At 58.5% G+C, this 9,911-nt stretch overlaps 1 protein-coding gene across 5 annotated transcripts in view; it reads right to left on the reverse strand.

Moving 5' to 3' along the window:
• NAV1 (neuron navigator 1) overlaps positions 1–9,911 on the reverse strand; it is a 229,355-nt gene that overhangs the window by 40,472 nt on the left and 178,972 nt on the right. For all 5 annotated transcript variants that reach the window (XM_019513822.1, XM_019513823.1, XM_019513821.1 and 2 more), the window contains 2 exons: positions 1,607–1,745; positions 607–907 (listed from right to left, as the gene is read on the reverse strand). In XM_019513822.1, the coding sequence (XP_019369367.1) occupies positions 607–907; positions 1,607–1,745 (440 nt within the window). The remainder of the gene's footprint in view (positions 1–606; positions 908–1,606; positions 1,746–9,911) is intronic.

Below are 9,911 nucleotides of genomic sequence, written 5' to 3' on the forward strand. Positions count from 1 at the left end.
AGTCTGTGATTATAGTTGGGCCCGTGCTGGTGGCTTCCTGCATGGACAATTCCCCACTGGGTACCAGACCCTGGAAGGATGAGCAGCAGGGGATACAGGAGGCTTTGCTCTGTTCTACCACAGCAGAAAGTCATCACAACCTGACCCCCCGCTCCAACCCCTGGCATCACTGTCACTGAAGAAATCAGAGGGCTGGGTGCTGCACCTGTTACTGCCCACTCCCAGGGCTGTACCTGTGAGGCATGGCATGCCCCACACAGCCTGTCCCTGGCAGGGTCCTGCCCAGCCACCTCCCTCCTCCCCTGTGCCAGGACCCAAACCCCAGCTCTGAGCTAAGAGCATCAGGGCCTGGGCAAGACAGCAGCCGCTGTGCCCATCCCTGTGTCCGCCACCAGGGGGAGCCCTGTGCTCACGGACAAGGTCCACCTCTTGCACAGTGCCAGACCCTGCCTGCTGCCGCTGGTGCTGGTGCTGCCAACACCCCTGCGGGTCCTCAGGGTGGTATGAAGCCCTCCAGAAATCAGAAGCAAAAAAAGGCAGGGGCCGGGCTTCTCCCTCCCCTGGGGAGCCACCGATAGCTTCTTCGACAGCCCCTCTGCCTCTCACCTGCCACTTTGAGAGTGCTCTGAGCCGTGTGGGTGATGGGGGAGGTCACTGCCACTGGGGGAGTCTTGCCCTTTTTCAGGGACCCTGGTGGGCCCAAGCTGACAGGCTTCTTCAGCTCGCCCCCCTTGGCTGGGACCTCGTCGCAGCTCTCCGAGCGCTCCCGCCGCCACTTGGAGGATCCGTGCTCCATCTTGAGGCTCCCGCTATCGTAGTCTAGCTTCTTGTGGCCCTTGTCGTCGGTGTCACCGTACCAGCCCAGCCCGCTCTCTGCCAGTGACCGCTTCTCTGAGTCCGTGCGCAGCTGTGGGGACACACAGGGTGACTGAATGCTCTCCCGCTTCCTCCCTGAGGAAGCTACGAGCCCCTGCCATGGTAGCCGGAGCCTGGGGAGGACACATGTGCCTGTCCCTCTAGCCCACGGGACTCTCCCTTGGCAGCATTGCCAGGGGATGGTGTAAAGGGCAGGGATGTCTGGTCTCAGTGCCCAGCATCAGCCTGACTTGCTGTGTGTCCTCGGGCAGGTACTGATCCGTACCGTGCCTCCTCTGTAATGTGGGAGGAGGTGACGTATCCTAGATCACCCAGGAAGTCCTTGGCACAGCCAGGAACAGAACCCAAGTGCCTTAACCACCAACCTCCTGCACAACCTGGAGCCTGGACTGGACCAGTTACAGCACAGCTTTTTGCACACACGGGCTGGCTTGAGAGCTTCACTAGAGTGGCCCAGACTCCTCCTCAGCAGGTGGGATGCCAGAGGGTCTAGGCTGACCAGCACCTGGTGGGGAACAGCAGACGCTGGACGTCCCAGCCCCTGCTGCTCCCACACATGATGAGGCCCCCTCAGTCAGCTTGGTCCCACTCAGCTCATGCCAGCTCCCATACAACCAGCCCAATGCCCTCGCATCAGGCCATGGGCTACCCCTCCCAGGGCAGCCAGTGCTGCCTCCTTTGCAAGCCCTGAACAAGCCTGTGTGTGTGTGCATGTGGAGCAAGCACATACCGCTATGGCAGAGTTCCTCCGGGACCCTGTGGGGGTGGACGGGAGGGAGTTGAGTGAGGAGCTGGCATTGAACTCTTCCGAGCTAAGGTTGTCAGAGGCATCGCTGAGGCCGCTGCTGATGGAGCTGCTCTCATCCCAGCTGGAAGGAGAGGAGGAGAGGGAGTCAGACGTCAAGCAGTCAGGCCACACACAAAAACACAAACACAAACACACACACATGTACGCACCTGGCTGGGATCAGCACTGTAGACTCCCTCCCTCAAGGGCTCCCCCCGAGAGCATGCAATGATCTTGCAATTAATGGGCATTTCCCTTAGGAAGAGGATGAAATCCCAACTTGGGCCCTGGTCTGCAAATCACTCCAGCCCCTGACAGATCCTGCCTGGCTGGCATCCAATAGCATAGCCTAGGGAGGGTGAGTGGTATAATGGCCCTGGAAGCCCACTTGGAGGGGAAACCAGAGCGGCAGTTTCCCAGAGAGTCCACAGTACTGCAGTAGAAGCAGCCCTGTGCCACAAATAGGGCTGGGCAGCCCAATCCATGCCAGCAGCAGCCAGGCACTTTGAGTCCCAGGTGCAGGCAACACTGACTGCTTTTGTCCTTCAGCATCCCCCCTCCCTCCAGCATTTTGCTCAGGTCACAAAACATACTAGTTGCACTGCTGCTGGCAGCCAAGGGAACCTAGAGCCTAATTCTTGGGCCAGGCCAAATCTGGAGGCATGCCCTGCACCTCAGGTCCAGCTCTCCTAACAGAGCAGAGGAAGCAAAGAGCAGGCTGTTGGAGCTCACTGGCTGCACCTGGCTGGCCGATCCGAGGCCCGGAGCTGCCTGCTGCTTCTTAGGAAGAGCAGCCAACCCTCCATTGCTCTGCAAGTGCACATCCTCCCAGGGGGCCATGCACTCCAGCAGGAATCCGCCCCTTCCTGCGCAGGCCTCCGCGGTTTGGGGGTAGATGGGAGGGGGAGGGGGCATGTTCTTTGCAAGGTCTCACCTCTGCAGGCCTGAAGGGCTTTAAACCTGGCTGCAGCTCCAACAGGCCCTGGCTGGCAGGAGGATGCCTAAGCTCTGGGAGGTTCCCATGGGTCATGTAAGGGTTTGGGAGCCAGGGATGGATGGGTCACGTGGGGAGGAGCCCTGATGCCCCATCAGGGAGTCATGTTATAGCTATGGTTGGTCTGTTCCTTGCAGCAAAAGGGCCAAACCATTACTAAGCCTGTTAAAGGCCCAGCCTGCCTGCTTCCCTAGCAGTGGAGTCCCAGCTGGCCCAGATGATAAACCATCCCCACTCCAACACGGCCCTTGGCTCAGCCTTCTCATGGGAACAGCACAGGCCAGACACGGCCCGCTCCTCTTGCCCCGTCAATGGGGGCCCAATCCTGCTCCCACTGAGTCACTAATCAGATGGTTGTGGATTCAGTGGGAGCCTAGATAGGCCTGACGGCACCTGCTGTGTTGCCTGTGAGGAGATTCGGTTACAGCCACCCATCCCTGTCTGCCCCACATGGGCTTCAGTGGGGTCAGGAGCGTTCAGTAGGGTCCAGCGAGTGTCAGAGCCAGGGTGGATTGGCCAACCTCTCCTGCTGCCATCTCCTACCACTGGGGTGAGCAGCAGTCACATCCCAGTGCAGGAGGCAAGGATGAGCCTGCCTGCACAGGTGGTGGGAGCCAGGGGGTGGGAGAGGCAGACTGAGACCTGAGTATGGTATACTGGGAGTGGAAGGGGGGGCACAAGCAGGCCTGGGCCCATTGCTGCTCTGATCCTGCAGAGGAGGGCTACTTGGAGCATTGTGGGGCAGTGCTGAGCCCTGACCCCACTGGATCACAGGACTGGGCTCCAAACACACTCATCCAGAGGACAGCAACTGCTTGTCAGCAGCTCAAGGATTAGCACTGGTTGCTGCAGCCTTGGGCAACTGGGAAGGGGCTTTAGGCATATGAGGCCAAAGAGGCACTCAGGTCTCAAGCAGTGTGGGGCACAATGTGGGGCTTGGGTGCAAGCAGTGTGGGGCTTGGGTGCGTGAGAATAGATCCACTCTACTGGGGGTTCACGACAGCTGGGAGGCATCCCCCAGGCCCCGGGGGCTGGAACAGCATGCGGATCCCTGTGGTGGGGCCAGCAACTCTCTCTAGCAGCAATGAATCTAAGCATGCTGGGTCAAACACAGTGCGGGTGACGGTGTCAAACTGGAGTAACTCCTCTGACACCGTGCCACTTACCCGCTGACAGCAACACTACCCCTGAAAGAAGGAAAGAGGAAGGTGTCGGAGCAGGATTTCAGTGCAGACTTCATATTTCAGACTATGGGTTCCTCCCTCCCCACCCCGCACACACTGGCTGGATGGAGCCAGGACAATTAGCCCTCACCTCCCTCTGCCCAGCAGGTTAGGTATGAGCTGCCCCCAGCTGGGGAGGACTTATGCCCCCTGGGGAAAGGAGCTGGCTCCAGCAGTGAGCCTGTCATTGCAGCCTAGCCATAGGCTCCCCCCACCCGGGAGTTCAGCTGCATGGCTGTTTGCATTGTGCAGAGCACACCCTTCCCAGAGCTGCACGAGTCCAAGAATCGCACAGAAGCCAACCACGGCCACAAAGCCAAGCAGTAACAATGCCCCAGCCAAAGTGCGTGGCCCCATCTGACATGGCACTCCTGGCTACATGGCCACAGCCAGGGCTGGACTAGAGGGGCACTGACAACCCCAGCTTTCCCCAGCTGATCTTAAAGCTCTTGACAGGCAGGATCCTCATTCCCATCCTACAGAAGGGCAAACCGGGGGTGGGGGGGAGGGCGATTTGTCCCAGCTGACCCACTGGGCCTGAACTAAGGCCAGGGGCAGAACCAGGTCTGCTGACACCCAGTCTAGTGAGCTGTCCATTAGCCACATTGCCCTTCTCACTGGAATTGGACCCAGGAGTCCTAGCTACCAGTGCACTAGGTCATACTACCCTTAGGTCTCCTCATAAGACCAAAGGGAGGGGAATGGTTACCAGTGACCCCAACACTGCAGAAAGCTGTGCTTGCCTGTAGTTGGTTCTGAACCCTGCGGTAACACGGCAGAAACGAAGAGCCCAGTTGATGCATGAGTAGAGTGGGATGGCCAAGCAGCTCAGCCCCCAACCCTGAGCCCTTGCAACCCTTGCCTCTGTGGAGCTAAATCCTGCAGCAAGGCCCCTATCTGCAGTGCATTGCACGTGGGGTAGTTGCCCGTCCGTACGAAACAGTGCCCCCTGGTCCACTGAGGTACTCAGGTTCTGCTCTGGTGCTTCAGAAGGAGTCCAGTTTCCCCAGGATGGCTACAGGAGGAGCTGGAAAACTAGCCGGAAGCACTGCTCCCCTTGACCCCCTGGCTCCAGGACAGCACAAGATCTGGGCCATTAGGAACTGGGCCTGGACCACAGCGGGGCTTAGCAAGTGGCGAGGCAGGCAACATGTGCACGACAGAGCCTCTGGGGCTGGACGCTTCCAGCATGGGCTGCTTGATTCCCAGGCCTGCTCAGAACGGTGGGAGGAAGCCCATCTCAGCTGACCCCGGCCATGCCTGAGCTGGGTGGAGGGGAGAGGAGCCTCCACAACAAGAGGGCGTCTTCCCCTGCAGCTGCCCACTCCCTGGGGGTCCTTGTTCCCCCCTCATGGCCACCCTGTGTGCACAGGCCTGACCACAACCCAATGTCCCTGTCTCTTTATCAGCCCCTCCCATAGCAGCCCTGCCCCACATTGGTTTGACCTCTACACTGAACCCTGCAAGCTCGGCCCTAGGGCCTCTTCTGGCAGTGCCCGTACTCCCACCCCCACTGTGTGGAGGATGCAGTGGGGGCACACGCTGCCCTGGGAACTCCCTCTGTCCCCGTTCTGACCATCAGCTTCTCTGAGGTCAGGCCCAACCCTGAGGCGCCCCAAGACAACAGGGGTTGTTGCTCACACCAGCAAGGGCTCAAGAGGCCAGGCTGCACCAGAGTGGCACTGAGGGGATTGGGAGGTGACCCCTTCTAGCAAGTCTGCCTGGGATGGCTGTGCTCACATGGAGCGTGCTGAGCTCATTTCCCGATGCAGAGGCTGACTGAACATGGGAACCACTGGGGAATTTCCTTTATGCCCAATTTTGCAACAGAGCAGGACTTTGCAGAGCCAGGGCAGGGCAGGGGCAGGCTGGAACACATAAGCCACCCCACCCAGCTCATCACCTGCTGCCCCGGCTCCCCGCTACACTCATACTCTTGCTGCAGCCCAGTGCTCTCCCCTGACTGCTGCTTGCCAGCTGCACTGTACTCTGCACATACAATGGCAGCACTGTTTGGGGCCTCCTGGCCTGTCACCCATGGACAACACTTAGTCTTCTCATCCTGTGCGGCTGCACTAGCTTAGACACCAGCATGAGCAGCCTCTCCTCAAACACGCATGTGTGAACACTTGCCTGGGCACATGTTTGCACATGGGAGATGAGCATATGCTGGTGGTGCATGGGGATCTTCAGCAATGAAAGGCTGAGGCACTGTCTTGCAGTATTCAAACATGCTGCACTGGAAGGGGCCCAGGCACCTTGCCCTCTCAGAGTCCCACAACTGGCATGTGGCTGAAGCTGTGTCTCACTGCTGCACAGAGGAGTCTGTGGATGGGGTCCCTCGCACAGCATCCTCTGGACTGCTTGCCAAAGCCCAGGCCTGGCCACTGATCAGCCCAGCAGGGCCTGAGCAGAGCAGTGAGCAGCAGCAGGGAGAAGATGACAGCATGCAAGGGTAGGGCAGAACAGCTACACTACAAGTACCTGCTTGTCTGGCCACTGATGCTCTGTGCTAGAGGCTGTCTGGCCAGTGGTGCTGAGCTCATGGGGCACCGAGCTCTGCAGAATCCAACCAGCTGTGGCCTGTGGGTGGCCATGCTCCTTGGATGTGCAGCTCCAAGTAGGAAAGGCCTGTAAAAGTGTCCCTGACCCTGAAGTTTCCCCCAGCCTCAAATGCTGACTGGCCTGGAAGACCTTCTGCATGCCAGCTGGCTCCCCTGAATGTAGGTCTTAAGCCCACCTGCTTCTGCAGAGCAGCCATGAGGCCTGAGGGAGCTCTGACTCTACCTGGGCTGTATGTGGCTGGAAGCCACATCCAACCCAGTGCTCTATCCCTGCTTGGCAGCTCCCTCCTGAGGGCCAGGCTCTCTGCTGGCCTGGCTGGGCTGGGCAGGAGGCAGGTAGTGGGTTGGGGTGTATGTCAGCAGCCACCCCCCCATGCAGGCTCAGCAGACCATGTGCAATCCCATCTCCAAGGCTGTCACTCAGCCCTCAGCTGGAGAAGGGAGAAGCAGGGCTCACTCAGGTGGCAGCTGTGTCTACCCCGAAGGCCCATCTTGCCCTCAATAGAGGAGCCATTTGCCTGAGGGGCTTCCCCGCAGACAGAGCCCACTTTCCGGTCACTGGCTCAGTAGGTCAACACAGCCCCCACGGGCCTAAGCCTAGACAGGGTCGGGGGGCCAAAGAAGGGAGAGGGCAAGAAGCAGTGTGAGAGGCGGGAGGAGACACAGTATGCTCCAGACCCAGTGCTCCAGCAGGCTGTGTCTGGATACAGCAGCCTTCCCTGCCAGAGCCCCCCCAAATCTATGTGGGCCCAAGGAGCTCGGCTCACAGCCCTAGGGCAGCACTGGACTCTAGTCATTATGCACCTGCAAGAGGCAGCACGATGCCGTTATTTATCCCTTTGTATGGATGGAGACACAGAAGCAAGGAGACTTGCTCGTGATCACGCAGGGAGTCAGTGGCAAAGGCCAGAACTGGCTGCTCAGTGGCATTCTGGTGCCTGAGGACCTGAGACAGCCCTTCACTCAGGCAAGTCTCATCCCTGTTTCAGAGCTAGGGAAACTGCAGGGCTGAGCAGGGCAGAGACTCAAGGTCACCCATTAAATCAGCATCAGGGCTGGGAACAGATCCCAGGCTTCCTAGTGCTGCACTGCTGCCCCCTCCCCCAGCCACTCCATTGCAGCCCTGGGGGATCCCCAAAGCAGGACATAGCATGCAGAGGGCCTGCTGGGGATCACTGTTGTTCTCAGGCTCTCTGCTGCCTCCTTCCCTGACACTGAGCAGCCAGGCATGTCTGCCTGCCGCCAGCCAAGTGCAGACCCAGGGACACCAGCCTGAGCATGGCCAGCAGCACATGCAAACCATGGGAGTCAGACTGCAGCAGAGGCAGGTCCTCATGCAAAGGCTATTGAGGGAACTGAAACAGGACAAGTGATTTGTATATGGGCAAGAGATGGAGAGCGGGTGAGCCTAGGGACCTCTGGCTAGTGTGTGTAGGGTTTGAGGGGGAAGAGGTATGTGTGAGCTGAAGAAAGCAGCAGAAGCAATCTGATGTCTCTGTCCAGTTCTGCTCAGTGCGAGAGGACTGCAGGTACCAGCCACACTCCTCCACACAGGAGAGTGTGACACTCCCTGGCCATGGGAAAGTGTCCAGCTTTGCCTTCAGCCCCCTCTAGCAACCAACAAGAGCACAGAAAACAGCAGGCCTTCCTCCAGCCCCAGCCCCAAATGTTGGGCAGCAGCTCCCAGTGGCTTGGCTCCCCATGCTGCTTCCCTTGGCTGGTGGGAGGACTAGACCTCAGCACCCCCATCATGAGTACCAGCTCTTGTGAGTGGCAGCACTCTAGGTCAGGGGTGTCAAACATATGGCCTGTGGGCTAGGTCTGGCCTGTGGAGCAGGCCTGTGGAGCCATATGCTCCAGCCTTGAGTTGTTGGATTGACCCCATATTGCAGTCCTGGTGCCACCCTGCACATGACACAGGGTCTGTCCAGAGTGCAGCCTGCATACAATACCCCTTCAGGACCCACCATGCACATTGGCTCCAGGGCCAGTGCAGATCAAGCCATGCCAGAGGCAGCACACAAGGTGGGTCTGGTAAGGTGCTGCCAGCCCAGCCCTCTGTGCCACGTGCAGCACATGCCAGCTCCGGGGCTCACTGTGCACATGGCATGGGGAAACAGGGGCTGGCATGGGACTTACACTACCTACAGCACATGGGCTAGACCCAGTGCTGCACAGCACAGAGAGTCTGGGGTGCAGGCTGTTTGCAGTACCGCAGCCCAGGCCCCTGTGCTGCTTGCAGTGCTGGGCCCAGCCCATGCACTGTGGGCAGCACCTGCCCTGTGTTGTCCCCACATACTGCATGCACAGCAAGGCACAACAGGGCCCTCTGTGCACAGCAAGGCTGCAGGCTGAGTACAGTACACAGGCTGGACCTGATGCCCTGGGTGCTGCACAGGGGCTCCGTCCCAGTCCAGTCCACAGACCAGCCCAGCAACCCTCATGCAGCCTCATGCATCTACACATGCAATTAACGTGACTGAATGTATTTTGGCACAAATTGAGCTGGTGTAAACTAATCCTGATGTCACCATCTACATGTGCATTGGAGTGAAGTAATTTACTACACTGCTGGATACCATTTGTATCTGATAGGAATATTTTGTAGCACAGTAAATTAGTCTACTGCACCCTAATTGCTGTGCATATGTAGATGGTGACGCTTAACTGCACAGGAACATTTGCGATCCATCTGACTGTGTAGGCAACTGTGGCATTGATGCCTACACAGTCAGATGGGTTGCAGATTGGCTGAGGGGCTGCACCCAGAGAGTGGTGGTGGATGGGTCATATTCGACCTGGAGGGATGTGGGCAGTGGAGTCCCCCAGGGCTCGGTCCTCAGACCCACACTGTTTAATATCTTTATTAGCAGTTTGGACAAGGGGGTGAAAAGCACCTTGTTCAAATTCACTGACGACACCAAGATTTGGGGCGAGGCGGGCACACTAGAAGGGAGGGACAGGATACAACTGGACCTGGACAGGTCACAGGGGTGGGCGAATGAGAATAGGATGGAATTCAATACTGACAAGTACAGGGTGCTGTACTTGGGCAGTAAGAACCAGCACCATACCTACAGGCTGGGGAACTCCCTTCTCAAAAGCACAGTGGCTGAAAGGGATCTTGGAGCCATTATCGATTCCAAAATGAACATGGGCTGCCAATGTGAGGACGCAGTCAGGAAGGCTAACTGCACCTTGTCATGCATCTGTAGATGCATCATGAGCAGGTCCAAGGAGGTGATCCTCCCCCTCTATGCAGCACTGGTCAGGCCGCAGCTGGAGTACTGCGTCCAGTTCTGGGCGCTGCACTTCAGGAGGGATGTGGCCAGCATGGAGAGGGTCCAGAGGAGGGCCACCTCCATGACCAGGGGACAGCAGCGCAGGCCCTATGAGGAGAGGCTACAGGACCTGAACCTGTTCAGCCTCCACAAGAGAAGGCTGAGGGGGGATCTAGTGGCCTGTTA

This window comes from Gavialis gangeticus, unplaced genomic scaffold (assembly GCF_001723915.1).
Source record: "Gavialis gangeticus isolate Ggan-Ray unplaced genomic scaffold, GavGan_comp1, whole genome shotgun sequence".
Classification (NCBI taxonomy): Eukaryota; Metazoa; Chordata; order Crocodylia; family Gavialidae; genus Gavialis; species Gavialis gangeticus.